At 33.7% G+C, this 12,385-nt stretch overlaps 1 protein-coding gene and 1 long non-coding RNA gene across 5 annotated transcripts; both read left to right on the top strand.

Annotated features, from left to right (window-relative positions):
- Positions 1–2,772: 2,772 nt before the first annotated feature.
- Positions 2,773–3,902, top strand: LOC149681554 (uncharacterized). 2 transcript variants are annotated; one of them, XR_016365493.1, is made up of 4 exons: positions 2,773–2,887; positions 3,270–3,366; positions 3,421–3,567; positions 3,629–3,902. It is a non-coding gene; the product is annotated as an uncharacterized LOC149681554 (long non-coding RNA). The 2 variants fall into 2 exon arrangements; XR_016365492.1 differs by having other exon boundaries at positions 3,270–3,567.
- Positions 3,903–7,576: 3,674 nt separating this feature from the next.
- LOC149681553 (uncharacterized) lies at positions 7,577–8,517 on the top strand. Of its 3 annotated transcripts, XM_089834403.1 has the most exons (5): positions 7,584–7,696; positions 7,778–7,941; positions 8,000–8,047; positions 8,123–8,300; positions 8,369–8,517. In XM_089834403.1, exons 2-5 carry the CDS (start codon positions 7,845–7,847, stop codon positions 8,469–8,471), a joined length of 426 nt encoding a protein of 141 aa, XP_089690529.1. In that variant the 5' UTR covers positions 7,584–7,696; positions 7,778–7,844; the 3' UTR covers positions 8,472–8,517. The 3 variants fall into 3 exon arrangements, with proteins under 3 accessions (XP_089690528.1, XP_089690529.1, XP_089690527.1); XM_089834402.1 differs by having other exon boundaries at positions 7,577–7,696; positions 7,844–7,941; positions 8,123–8,517; XM_089834401.1 differs by having other exon boundaries at positions 8,123–8,517.
- Positions 8,518–12,385: the final 3,868 nt, after the last annotated feature.

Here is a 12,385-nt window from a genome sequence, read left to right as displayed (position 1 = left end):
ACTGGAAATCGGAAAAAGCCGTTACCGCTACCGATGTGTATTTTTCCGAACGCTACGTCAGAGTGACGTCAGACGTTACTGAACGATTTTTTTCCTCTCTCTGTTGCGTTTGATGATGGTTTCATGATGGCGTCTGCTAGAGATCTTGGATTGAATCGAAAACTGTTATTTTTGTTATTAAATGAAGTATCTATTATGATGAAACGGAATTAACCTTAATAGCAGTTGAATCGAAAAGATCTAAAAAAGAAAAATGTGTTATTGTTTCGCTAGTGGCTTTGGACTGGATTGCTCGCCATGTTCAACTTCAATTAATGACGTCATAAATCCGATTCGCATCGAAAAAACCTGCTCATCCAGCCGCTGTGATCGGTGTCCCATCGATGCGTAGCGTGACGTAGAAACCGGAAGTGCGAAAAACCGTACAGTAAAAAAATCGGTCTCCGATGCGCGCAGCGCTGCGTACGCTAGCAGTTACTGAACGTAGCCGTATATATACCCCAAAATTTGAAGAAAGCGGGCAAGAGGGGTACCCTTCACTTTAAACGTCAATATTAGCAAAGTTTCGAAAGATAATAGGAACAACTTTATTTTAAACGATTAAACTATTTTTTAAGTTATTTACTGGCGATTAAAATAATTAATATCATTTATATTTAATTAATTATTTAAGATAAACTTATTTCTATGTACTGACACAAGTGAGAGTTAATATAGAACGAGTAATGAAGATTGCATCTGAATCGAAACACTACACGCATATCAAAAATAAAGCGAGTAGGATGAAAAGATCTCTTACAAAACGATAACATTTTCTTTTTGCAGAATATTAAATGGAAATACTTAAACATTTTTCGGCATTACGATTCTTTTAGTAGTTGTGTAGCTATAAAGCTCTGTTTCATCTCAATATTCCAAGAACATCCTTTGATATTAACATTTAAAATTTGGTGTTTACTTTTTAAGTCATCTTTACTACATTTATATATAGTGTAAACGTAACTTTTAGCTTCATTAAATAATAAGGATGTCAATACTTCATCTGGATCTACGAGATAAGATAACCTAGATTTAAACCAGAATTGACCTTGTTTCATGTCCTCTTATAGGAGGTCTTAACGGTTCAGAGTGAGCCGAAAGTTAAATACACATTTAAGTGATAGATATTAGGTCCTCATTAGAATTATTGAGGATACGCAGGAAATTATTAAACGCTATAAACTTTACAAATGATCATGGTAATATCTCGCCGATTAGAACTATGTATTTCCGGTTTGTCTCATTGGCTGGCGGACCTGTGTTTGGAAAGTAAATTCGTCTCGGCTCGGAGAGGTTTATTTTGGTTTCCCAACTTGTTTTATTTACGTTTTGACACGCTTCAAGCATGGATAAAGAATGCGCGTGCGGAAATTTGTTTTCACGCTATAGGATCGGCAACTCCCTATCTCGAACGACAGCTTATTCTGTATATACTCTGTTACAACATCGGTTGTCAGCACGCGCAAAGCTAGGTTTCTATGTAATCTAGAATTGCGCGTGCTGACAAGAGACAAAAATCTTCATGATTTAAAATCGATTAAAATATCCTGAAGTTTTTTGTCTCTTGTCAGCACGCGCAAGGCTAGATTACATAGAGACCTAGCTTTGCGCGTGCTGACAACCGATATTGTAAAGGCTCATTTACATGCACGATTGTAGCTCGTAAAAACAGGATTTGGCTAGAAATATTGTAAAACTTTTCTGCACAAGCTCAAGCTTGGCTATTTACATGACTGCTTATAGCTTTGCTTGTACTGGTTTGGTTTTTAACAAGCTCAATCCGCAACCAAAACGAATTCAGTTTTATTGTTCTAGCAAGCGCCAAAAAAAGCTACCGTCATCAATGAAATATACGTTTTTAATCATTTTGACCAAATTTTAACTGGATATTGAGGCTCATTTACATGCACGATTGTAGCTCGTAAAAACAGGATTTTGCTTGAAATATTTGAATTCTTTTCTGCACAAGCTCAAGCTCGGTCATTTACATGACTGCTTGTAGCTTCGCTTGTTCCTTGGTTTGGTTTTTTACAAGCTCAATCCGCAACCAAAACGAATTTGGTTTTTTTCTAGCAAGCGCCAAAAAAAGCTACCACCATCAATGAAATTTCCGTTTCTAATTATTTTGACAAAATTTTAACTGGATATTAGGCCTCTTTGAAATGGCAATAACGAATTGACGTTATGAATATCAAACACATATTTGAATTATAACAAGTTGGGAAAACCAAAATATTACCTCTCCGAATCAAGAGGTCTACTACTACAAACTTATTCTACAGGGCCGGTAGGCCCTTGTAGATATGACATGACACCCTTCCGTAATGTTAAAGGAAAATTCACAGTTTTTAGGGTTAGCGTCCCATAGAAAAAGCATTAAAAAAATTTCGTTTTTTTGAGGAAATTGTCATAGGCCATACGGAAAAAGTATAGCGAAGTTAGTTTTCGGAATACTTCTAAATTAACAAGCATTTATTAAATGGGAAACTTACCTGTTTCGATTTTTAATTAATGAATTCTAATTTTTGTAATTTAACTAATTAAGATAGTACGTCAAAAAATTACTTTTGGGCCAGAAGTCAGCCTAACCTTATAGCACGCTTAAACCTAATTCTACATTTCGTTCTCGTTGACAACTAGAAGGGCCTAGGTTTGTGGGTGCTAACAAGTTACGTTGACATATTTCAAATGTTGGCTTTCTTGCTGATTTTCCTAATTTCTCAGCAGTAGACGCTGGTATTTCATCCGAGCTTGAGCACCTTTATATGTATTTTCTAATTAACTGTAGCACCCTTAATAAGAAATACGTCGTTATCAGGTCGAATTTTCGTCTAGAAAAGTAATTCAGGTAAATAATTACAGTTAATAGAGGTTTTTATATCTTTTGAATTTGAACTTTTGAAGTAAGCTTTTCGACGTTCTTTACGGCCAAGTTTGTCTATGTAATATAGTGTCTTTCCTTTTAAAGATTATAAGAAAGCTTATTTCCAGCACGGTTTTGGATTGGAATTACAAAAATACGCAGTCTGCTTCGATTCATGCTACAAATCCTAACCCTAGGGCTTAGGTTTTACGCTACGTAACCCGTAATTTAATACTGTATTCATCATGACTGTTTGTTGCGCTTCTAGTTTTAAGTAAAAAATGGCATATCAATCCAAGTTATTATGGTTTAGAAATAAACGGTAGTGTTTTCACCCTGTGAAGAATTCAACTTCAAACTATTACAGGAAAGATGACAAAATGCTCAATGTGTTTTCCCTACGGCAGTTAAAAGAGTGTTGTTTACGTTAGCGCATTTAATTCAACATTCTCATTTGAGGACAGGTATACACGGTTTCATTATTTGTTAATCTCACTAAAATGCTACTAATTGTGAAGGTGTGTGATATAATTCCTGAAACTAAACCAATGTAGAGGACCAGATTATTCGTTAAAATAATTTTGATCATATTGAATCAGTCATACTGTGATGTTACGTTATCATTTGTTACCAACAGTGGATTGTTTAATTCATAAGTAACAGTGGTACTGGTTAATGCAGCAGGACAGTGTCGTTATATAATTTAATTGGTGAAATAATTTTCAGGTTTACATCACAGATTCTCTCAACGTAACCACGTTAGAAACGGAGGGTTACGTTGTTTGCTATTTCCACAGTCCACATTGCCGTTTGTTTATTGGTTTAAATTGCTATGAATTGTATAGGTATTTGATTTAATTACTGGTATTCAAGCTAAACTATAGAATAACATCATTCATTAACATATTGTATAGATAATCTTTATGTTACCACAAACCTAGCACAGGATATGATAAAAATTGAACGCAATTTGTTGGAAATAATCAAAAACTCCTCTAAACATTAGAATTAAGGTGAATTAATTGTTGAAAGTCATTTTATAAGCTTAATGAGCACTGACGACAAGTCAATTTCAACGTAATTAAGTATAATTAACGTGAAATTAAACCCCAAATATACATTTTTTGGATGAAAACTCAGATAACTCTTAAAGGGAGGGTGAAGTAGAAAATGAAGTGATTTTTTATCGATTCTTCTTCTAATTATAAGGCCAGTCTGCATAGTCAAACGTTCAGGAAACACTTCCGAATGATTTTAAAATTCAAATTAGGTTCAGATTTTAAGGATAATTTTAAAGAAGGGCCTCCGACCAATCGCGTGACGCCCTGCCTTCCAGTAAACAAAATTCTCGTGGCACGCTCCATGTCTCGCGCCACGATTGTCACGTCGCGCCCAAATTTCATTCGACACGGAACGTTCCACGAGAATTTTCTTAATAAAAAGGCAGGGCGTTACGCGACTGGTCGGAGGTCCTTCTTTAAAATTACCCCTAAAATGTGAACCTAATTTGAATTTTAAAATCAATTGGAAGTATTTCCTGAATGGTTCACTATGCAGAATTATCTTATAATTAAAAGAAGAATAGATAAAAAATCACTTGATATTCTACTTCACCCTCCCTTTTAAATGATGTTCTTGATTAACATTGTATCTACCCAAGCCGTTAGTAAAGCCCCATGTTTTCTCTTTCACACTTAAGCTAATTTAAATTATCTAATTTAAAGTACCTTAATAGGCGCGAAATTCAAAAGTTTTGCATAAAATGAGAATCGAAAACTCCACTGAAAATTGTAATTAAGGTAATGCATACATTTAAACTCATTTTATAACCTAAATGTACACTGCCAAAACACAATCCTACGTTAATTTTAACTCAATTTAATATAATTAACGTGAAATTAAACCAAAATATACATTTTTGGATAAAAGCTCAAATAACTTTTAAATAAACTGTTTAATTATGATTAAAACTACCCAAGCCATTGGTAAAGCCCAATATTTTCTATTTCACACTTAAGTTAATTTAAACTATCTTTAAAGTACATTAATTGCCGCGAAATTCAAAAGTTTAGGGTAAAACAATGATGAATATATGGCAAAAATATTAAACTGCACTAAACATTGCAATTAGGGTAAATTTTAAGCTTAATCCACTCTCACGAACCACGCTCAAATTAAGATTAAAACCTTGCAAGTTTTTCGTACAGCCACAGTAGTTTCCTATTTCACTTTCAAATTAATTTAAATGATCATTAAAATATATCAAAAGTGCATACATTAAAATTTTAGGGTAATTACAATTTGAGTTAATATTTTATTGAAACTTGTATTATAAACTAAATCCACACTAGATAAACAAGATAAGGCGTTAAATTAAACTTAATCAAGTATAATTAATGTGAAAGATTCGTGTTTTGGGTAAATTCATGGATACCTTATAATTAAACTAACAAATTAAAATTAAAACTACACTTATCTTTCACCCAGCCTCCATTTTCCTGTTTATTTCTTACGGTTAATTGAATAGTCATTTACAAGCATTTTTCCCATTTTGAAAAGAAAGCCATTGAAAAGGCGCGATATTTAAAAGTTTTGGAGCAAAATAACGATTGCTCCGCAAGAGTCAAACAGTCACTCCTCTAAAGTTTGCAGTTAAGGAGAATTTCTGGTTCAAACTCGTATAATGAACTGAAATAACACTCGTGAACGAAGATAAGCCGTTAATTTCAACTTAATAACCATATTTAACGTGAAATTAATCGAAAACAACAGGTTTTTGGGTAACTATAGATAACCCTTAACTGAAATAACAAAATAAGATTAAACTACGCGAGTTTTTCTTTCAGCCTATCACTAAAATTAATTACATTATCACTATGGGTCGAAATACAAAATTTTAGGGTAAGGAATGTGTCAAAATGTAACTTTTCCATTTATTGGGGGTTGTACATAGAGAAACTGTTGGTCTGATCTCGACAACACTGTTTATGTATACAGTGTACGAAACAAATATTTTTCTTCCACATTTCAAATACCGTCGTTTTTAAACTTCTTTCATAAATAAAGTACAACATTATATGCTTATCGAAATCAATGTTATTGGATATAAGTTAAATTTAATTAACGATACTTAAGTACTTCTTGAAGCAATTAGAAATAGATCAACCCCAAATGTATGACGGTAAAGCAAAAATAAAATTATTCAAATTTTAATTACATTAAGACTGAAGTGACAGATATTATAAAAAAAACGTCTTGGTTTAGACCAAGGCCGAAAAAACAAACGATATGTGTGAGGTTTATCATTTGACTGAAGTTTCAGATATTGCAATTGTTTTAGTTATTTTTATCCATTTAATCCTTAATCAATATTAAATTCAATCAACTGATTTTACTGTTAATCGATCCATTCCCTCTAAATTAATTGAAAAAATTACATATCTACGCTTTTTCAAGAACAATTACATTTTCCGAAAACATTTTTTTTTGTTTTTCGGCCTTGGTCTAAACCAAGACTTTTTTTATAATATGTATTGCGTTCAAGTTGACAGCAGTAGGGAAGGCTGGAAAGGCGAGCATCTCTACAGGCTTCACTCTCCATTAATATTGATGGACAAACAAAAAGTAAAGATGTCGGACAATAATTTAGAAAAAAAGTTTTAAATATTGAATTCAGCTAAAGTCATATTAAATATGGGGTCAGCAAAGTTTTAGTTATAACTTAAGCTTTGATTATGTATAAAACCAGGAGCAGATGACAAAGGAGTCTCGGACGCTAGCTTCCACAATATAGAGGGCAATGGCACCCGCGTACGTCACAGCTGTAGCGGTATCGTTTGCCATAGACGCGCTATCAGACATTATAGCAGACGATGCTTTTGGTGGATTATATCTGGCACCAAAGTCTGCTGGGAATTTGTTTTGTAATAACGGACTAACGGTGGCTACTGAGGTTCGTCTTATCCGATCGCGACATAAATATACACAATATAATTATACTTTATTCAAACAGCTGTAACCGTTGGTATTAAGATAAAAGATAAGACTACGCGTACATTTTGTGACTTTAAACCTACTAAATAGTAAATTAAGTCCAAACTAGCAGAGAAACCCAGGTAAGCCAAGGCTTAATTAACAATTTGTGCCCACTGGAATGATTGGGCTCGGGTTTTCAAATTATAAAGCAAGGTTTTAAAAGATGCCGAAACACAATGTTATATATGTGTTTTAGGGCCAAAATATTCCGTATGTTTTTGAATTAATTGACTGCTACAAGAGGTTGGAAACGAAATCACTGTCTCTTACTTTTTGGGTTTTAAAAGATCGTGAGTGATTTCTTTTCCCAACCTCTTGTAGCTATCATTTAATTCAAGACGAAATTAAGAAAAAATTGGCACTGAAACACATTTTAGTTTTTTAATAGTGTACATACGTTACTCGCTGGGCTTTTCATTATCAATTTTAGTCTAAAAAAAGATTAAAAAGCCGTTGAAATCCATTTTAACCATGGATTTATAAAAAACTATCGTTTGTGGATATGTCACTGGGAGAAAAACGTGTAAACATAATTCGCGATTTTCTCCTAGCGCCACCTATTGATCAGGTCATACGTTAGAGCGGAAGTGAGGCAAACGTCACATCCCGTTTTGGGTGAGGGGTCCTTTGTGCGCATAACGAGATGTCACGTGTTGTTAGGTCTGGGATTTTGAATGTTAGAAACGGACATGTTAGGGTTTTCGGGTCGTGATTCTCTTGATGTATTTCAACTTATTCAAGTGAAGATTCCTTTAATGCGTAAGTGACAATCTAAAAATCCATATTATAAAATACATTATTTTCAATTCAGAACTACTATATAATGAAAAATAATTTCAGTTTAGTTCTACAACGATTAAGCTGAATGAAATATTGATTTAAATTTAGTAATTATTACATTATCAGAATGAGTGGCTGGGTAGAAAATATTTCTGAGCCCGACTCAGAGGATGAGCATACTAGTAGCTCCAGCGAAACGTCTACATCTTTCAGCGAAAGCTCTGGTAAGATAATTAACAAACCCAATACACAGCCTCCCTGTTTCCAAATTGCTAATTACAGAGGATGAAAATGTCACCACCACTGTAACGACGGAAAATATTTTGGATGGTAATTTATGGCTTTTACAATATTAACTTGTTACTATTAATAGCATGTTATAAAATGGTACATTTGATTAAACAGATGAAAACTGTGATATTCATCAGGGGTTGAGTATGGAAGACGCTCAAAACATGATTGAGGATGTGGAATTTGAACAAATGCTAGACGATGAGGACATTGACAAAGCTCTAATGAACTTAGATACGAAAGTCCAAGTCGTAATGCAGTCTACTTCACGCCCCTTAGAAACAATTACTAAGTATTATGTTATAAAATACGAGTATGAAACTCATTTAAACAAAAATAAGTTGTCTCTCAATGTTTCAGCAAGTCACCAACTAGTTCACCAATTAAAAAAAAAGCAAAGAAAATTAATCAAGTTGCACCTCCACGAACGTCCATGATCTCTAGTGAGTTTCACCCTGAATAAGTAAATTTTCAATTAAATAATCAAAATTAATTTCACCTAGGTAGAGAATTTGATGAATCATTTAAAGGGCTTGTATTTGAAACACAAGCACAATTCAAATCTTGTGAATTGGGATCTTTGAACATCGACGAAAAACATATAGCAATTTACACTAGGATAACAAAAGTGCACTTCAGAGACTTAAATGAATTGAAACGTGTAGTAAGACCAATTTTGGTGAACACTGTGGAAAAAAACGTTTCACAAATGATGATGAAACTAATTACCCACAAAAAGAAGGAAAAATTAAAAATTTTAAATTCTTTAAAACATACAGATGTAAGAAAATGTGAATAATAATTATGAATCAGGTTGATTTATAATGTAACAATTTCAGGGTTTTAAGGATCTTGACGAAAGAGAGAGAACTGTTGGCATCAACGTCTCTTAAAAAGAATAATAGAAAATGGATCTAAAAGAATTCAAATTATGACAATTGACGTTAGTGCAAAAATAGAAGAGCACCCTTCGGTTTTTATGTACGTAATTGGTGCAACTCTTCAATCACTAGCTCGTAAGTCAGAATTTGGAAGGAACCTCGTTTCAAAAATGCACACGACAAAAGAAAATGTTGCTTTTAATCTAAGGAAGTGGATCGACAGTCTAAATAGAGGTGGTTTATTTTACCCAACACAAGAAGTATACGAACTCTTTGTTAAAATCTATAAAATCGTCATTCCATACTACTTCAACAATTATAATGAAAACCGAGTAGTTAAAGCAAAAGCTGAGATAAAAGAAAACGAAACAATTGTGCAATCTTGGAGTAGCCTTTGTGATAATTGTGTTCCTGAAGTTGAGAGGCCCAAGCTGTTTGACCACTGCGTTAGTTATTTCATAAATACAATTGGAAATGGTCATCTCAAGAAGCTCAAAGAAGAATTTAAAACGAAAAATAGACTTAAAGCAATCAAATCCCTAGCTGATTCAAAGGCGAGATTACGAAAACAGATGGAGCAACTTTCTACTGGTAAATTTGCAAAGTGATAAACCTAGTCAATGATGAACAAGTGCAATTGAAATGGAAATGTTCCTATTTTTAATCGTTTAAAGGTTTTGAAATGTTCCTATTTTTTATTTTTCAAAAGTTTTGTAATTAATGTTCCTATTTTTTTATTTTTCAAAAGTTTTGTAATGTTTTTTATAATTTTTTAATTATTGAAAATCTCCATAGTAATTGAGATATATAAATGATATTAGTATTGAAGTGGTGGTGTTTCCTTCAGATGTGTGTGTCGGTATTTTGTATCGTCTTAACATAAGGAGGGATTCTCTATTATTTCCAAAGGTTTCAATAGTTGGGTTATCGTTTCTCCCATTCGCACCACGCTGCTTTGAAAATTCCAGTTCTAGTGGGTCTTGATTAAAATTCCCAGTCAAAACAAACGAAGCTCCTTTGCCAAGGAGAAATTTTATGATAGCCACCATTGCCTTAGCTATTTCAAAACATAGGGAAAACTTTAGTAGCAGGTACTTAATACTTTAATTTAATCTAAAATAGAATATCTTACTACTTTGCCTCAAGCCTGCCAGTGTTTCCTGCGAAAGGATCATTTTCTTCCTTTCCTCTGGCTTGAATTTACCTGGATGGATATTTTGGGTGTATTGTTCCCAATCATCTAGGTACCCCAAGAAGTCATTTTCTAACCACTGCAAAGAATTCATTCAATTTGTTCATAATTAAAACGTTAAAAGGAATACTCACACTAAGCCGCTGATCATTAATTGTCTTGAAAGGTCTTTTATTGGGTTTTCTTTTATGGTAAGCTTCGTTGAAATTTGTGGTATTGAATATGTCAAACCATTTGTCAAATATCTCAATGAACTTCACAGTTTCGGCATATTCTTCGCCAAATTCTTCTTTTATCGCTTCTGCAACAGTTTTACTGAGTACTTGTGATGCATATCGAACTTTCATCTTCGTGTAAGAATTAAGATAAATATGATCCCCAGTCAATTTGTGCGCTTTTCGAAGGTTACCAGGTTGGGATCTTTCTTTTTCAAATAAATCTCTAATCGGTTTCCAAAGAATATATTGGCCATTGTTTAGCATGAGACGAACTTTGTATGTTTCTTCACTTGACCATAAACAATTCCTTGTTGTTTTTAAGAGATGGGGAGGGTCAAACATGAAAAAGAACGGTCTTTCTTCGTCCGCACTAAATGGATTAATACAGTAATGTGGAGAATCTACTGTTGTATTCGTGGTGAAAAACTTTCTGTTGGTGGCTGCACCATCCCCAATGACGCCTAGTACTTTAATGCCAATTGCTTCAAGTTTTTCAACAGCTTCCCAAATTATAGAGTTAAGGTCATCTCCAGTTAATCCGTTGGTAGCAAAGTGTGCGAATGGATATTTCTCATGGGTTGTGGTTCCTCTTAACATCAACATTAGGACATTATTGGCTACTTTTTTTTCTTTGAACGTATCTGATTGAAGGCTATTAATCTGGTTTCTTGCATTGTTTAATTGAGTATAACCAATTATGTTGCCAGTATTTTTTTTTGTAAACTAATTCTTCTTTCACTTTCATCTCATCCAGAAGAATGGTGAAATATTGTTGATGAGGCTTTAATTGCCAAGGTTTTATATCTTCTTTGAGTTGATAAAACACTTCATTTGAAAATCCAGGTAAACTCCCGTTATGAGTTGAATGTCTAAATAGAGTGCTATATGAAGGCAACTGCAATATTTTAGATTTGGCCAAGCTTTTGTACGCGTTTGGGGCCTTATGATATTGATACATGCACCACTGAATGACATACGGGTGCCACCTTCGGCCACGTGCATCTTTTTGTTTAATTGCTTTCAATTGCTCTCGTAAAAACAAGGAAACAAATGATTGGTCGTCTTTTTTTGGTATTGTTTTTGTCAAAATTGTTTCAATGCAATCATTATCTTCAGGTTCTTCTAATGGTTGGCTGTCAACATATATATGTTTCTTTGCTTTTTTCTTCTCTTGTTTAACTTGCCTTCTTGCTTTTCTTTCGCAAGCTTTAGATTTCTTCAGCAATGAAATAAGTTCTTCTTTAGATAGTGACTTGTACTTTCTCCTGTTGCTCGTTTTTTTCCCTCCAGAAATTGTTTTCAATGCGTAACTCCTTAATTTTGAGCAATGAAAACATGTTTTGTTGTTTGAAATACCCATGCAGTTATCGTCTCGTATAGCTGAGAAGTGAACTGTCCCTCGACATCTTTCCTTCAAAATGTTTACCATTTCAGGCTCTTTAATTCCTTGGCAAATCTTAAAGCGGTTGATGGTGGTTAAAAGTTCAATAAGAGAATTCACACTCGATATTGTCTCTGGCAACTGAACCATACTATGATTTAATATATCTTTGCCACAAACCTTAACTTGTAAGCTATTATCCTTAGTTATAGTTATTGATATTAAAGGTGTGTTTGACTCTTTGTTGACCTTCAAAAAGTGAACTTCACTATTTCCTAAATTAGACAGGTTGGACAGCCAATTTTCATCTACTAATTTTAACCATTCTGGCGAGTTCAAAAAGTCTTTCAAGTTTTTTATACTCCATTCTTCATTATCTGTACAAGTGCGATTTTGTGACATGTCTACATCATTTTGACTGCTTTGATTGGTATTATCCTTGTTATCTTCACAGTCAGTGAGGCAGATTTGTCCTACATAATTTTCATTGACCAATTGAGGTACCATCGCCACATTATCCCCTTTTATTTGACTTTCTTCTTCAAACGGGTTGGTCATTCTTGCCATATTTTCATCACCAAACTGGTTGATCACCTCAGGATTATTTTGATCTTCACTTGCTTTGGTCAAGTGTAGAGACTCTGCATTACCTATTAAAATTGAACTGCTAGTAAATAAAAGCAAAATAGTGACAGAATGGACAGT

Source organism: Phalangium opilio, unplaced genomic scaffold (genome assembly GCF_054372755.1).
Source record: "Phalangium opilio isolate 3A_F unplaced genomic scaffold, DU_Popi_V2 ptg000038l_1, whole genome shotgun sequence".
NCBI lineage: Eukaryota > Metazoa > Arthropoda > Arachnida > Opiliones > Phalangiidae > Phalangium > Phalangium opilio.
The sequence above is the reverse complement of the archived record's forward strand: the minus strand, read 5'-3'. Positions and strand labels throughout refer to the sequence as shown.

What these genes read in the sequence shown, in the direction of transcription:
- LOC149681553 (XM_089834402.1), top strand. Translation starts at nt 7,845, where the DNA reads ATGAGTGGCTGGGTAGAAAATATTTCTGAGCCCGACTCAGAGGATGAG. An exon ending in ATCTTTCAGCGAAAGCTCTG is followed by an intron (nt 7,942 to 7,999) that starts GTAAGATAATTA and finishes TGCTAATTACAG; the next exon opens with AGGATGAAAATGTCACCACC. An exon ending in GACGGAAAATATTTTGGATG is followed by an intron (nt 8,048 to 8,122) that starts GTAATTTATGGC and finishes TTGATTAAACAG; the next exon opens with ATGAAAACTGTGATATTCAT.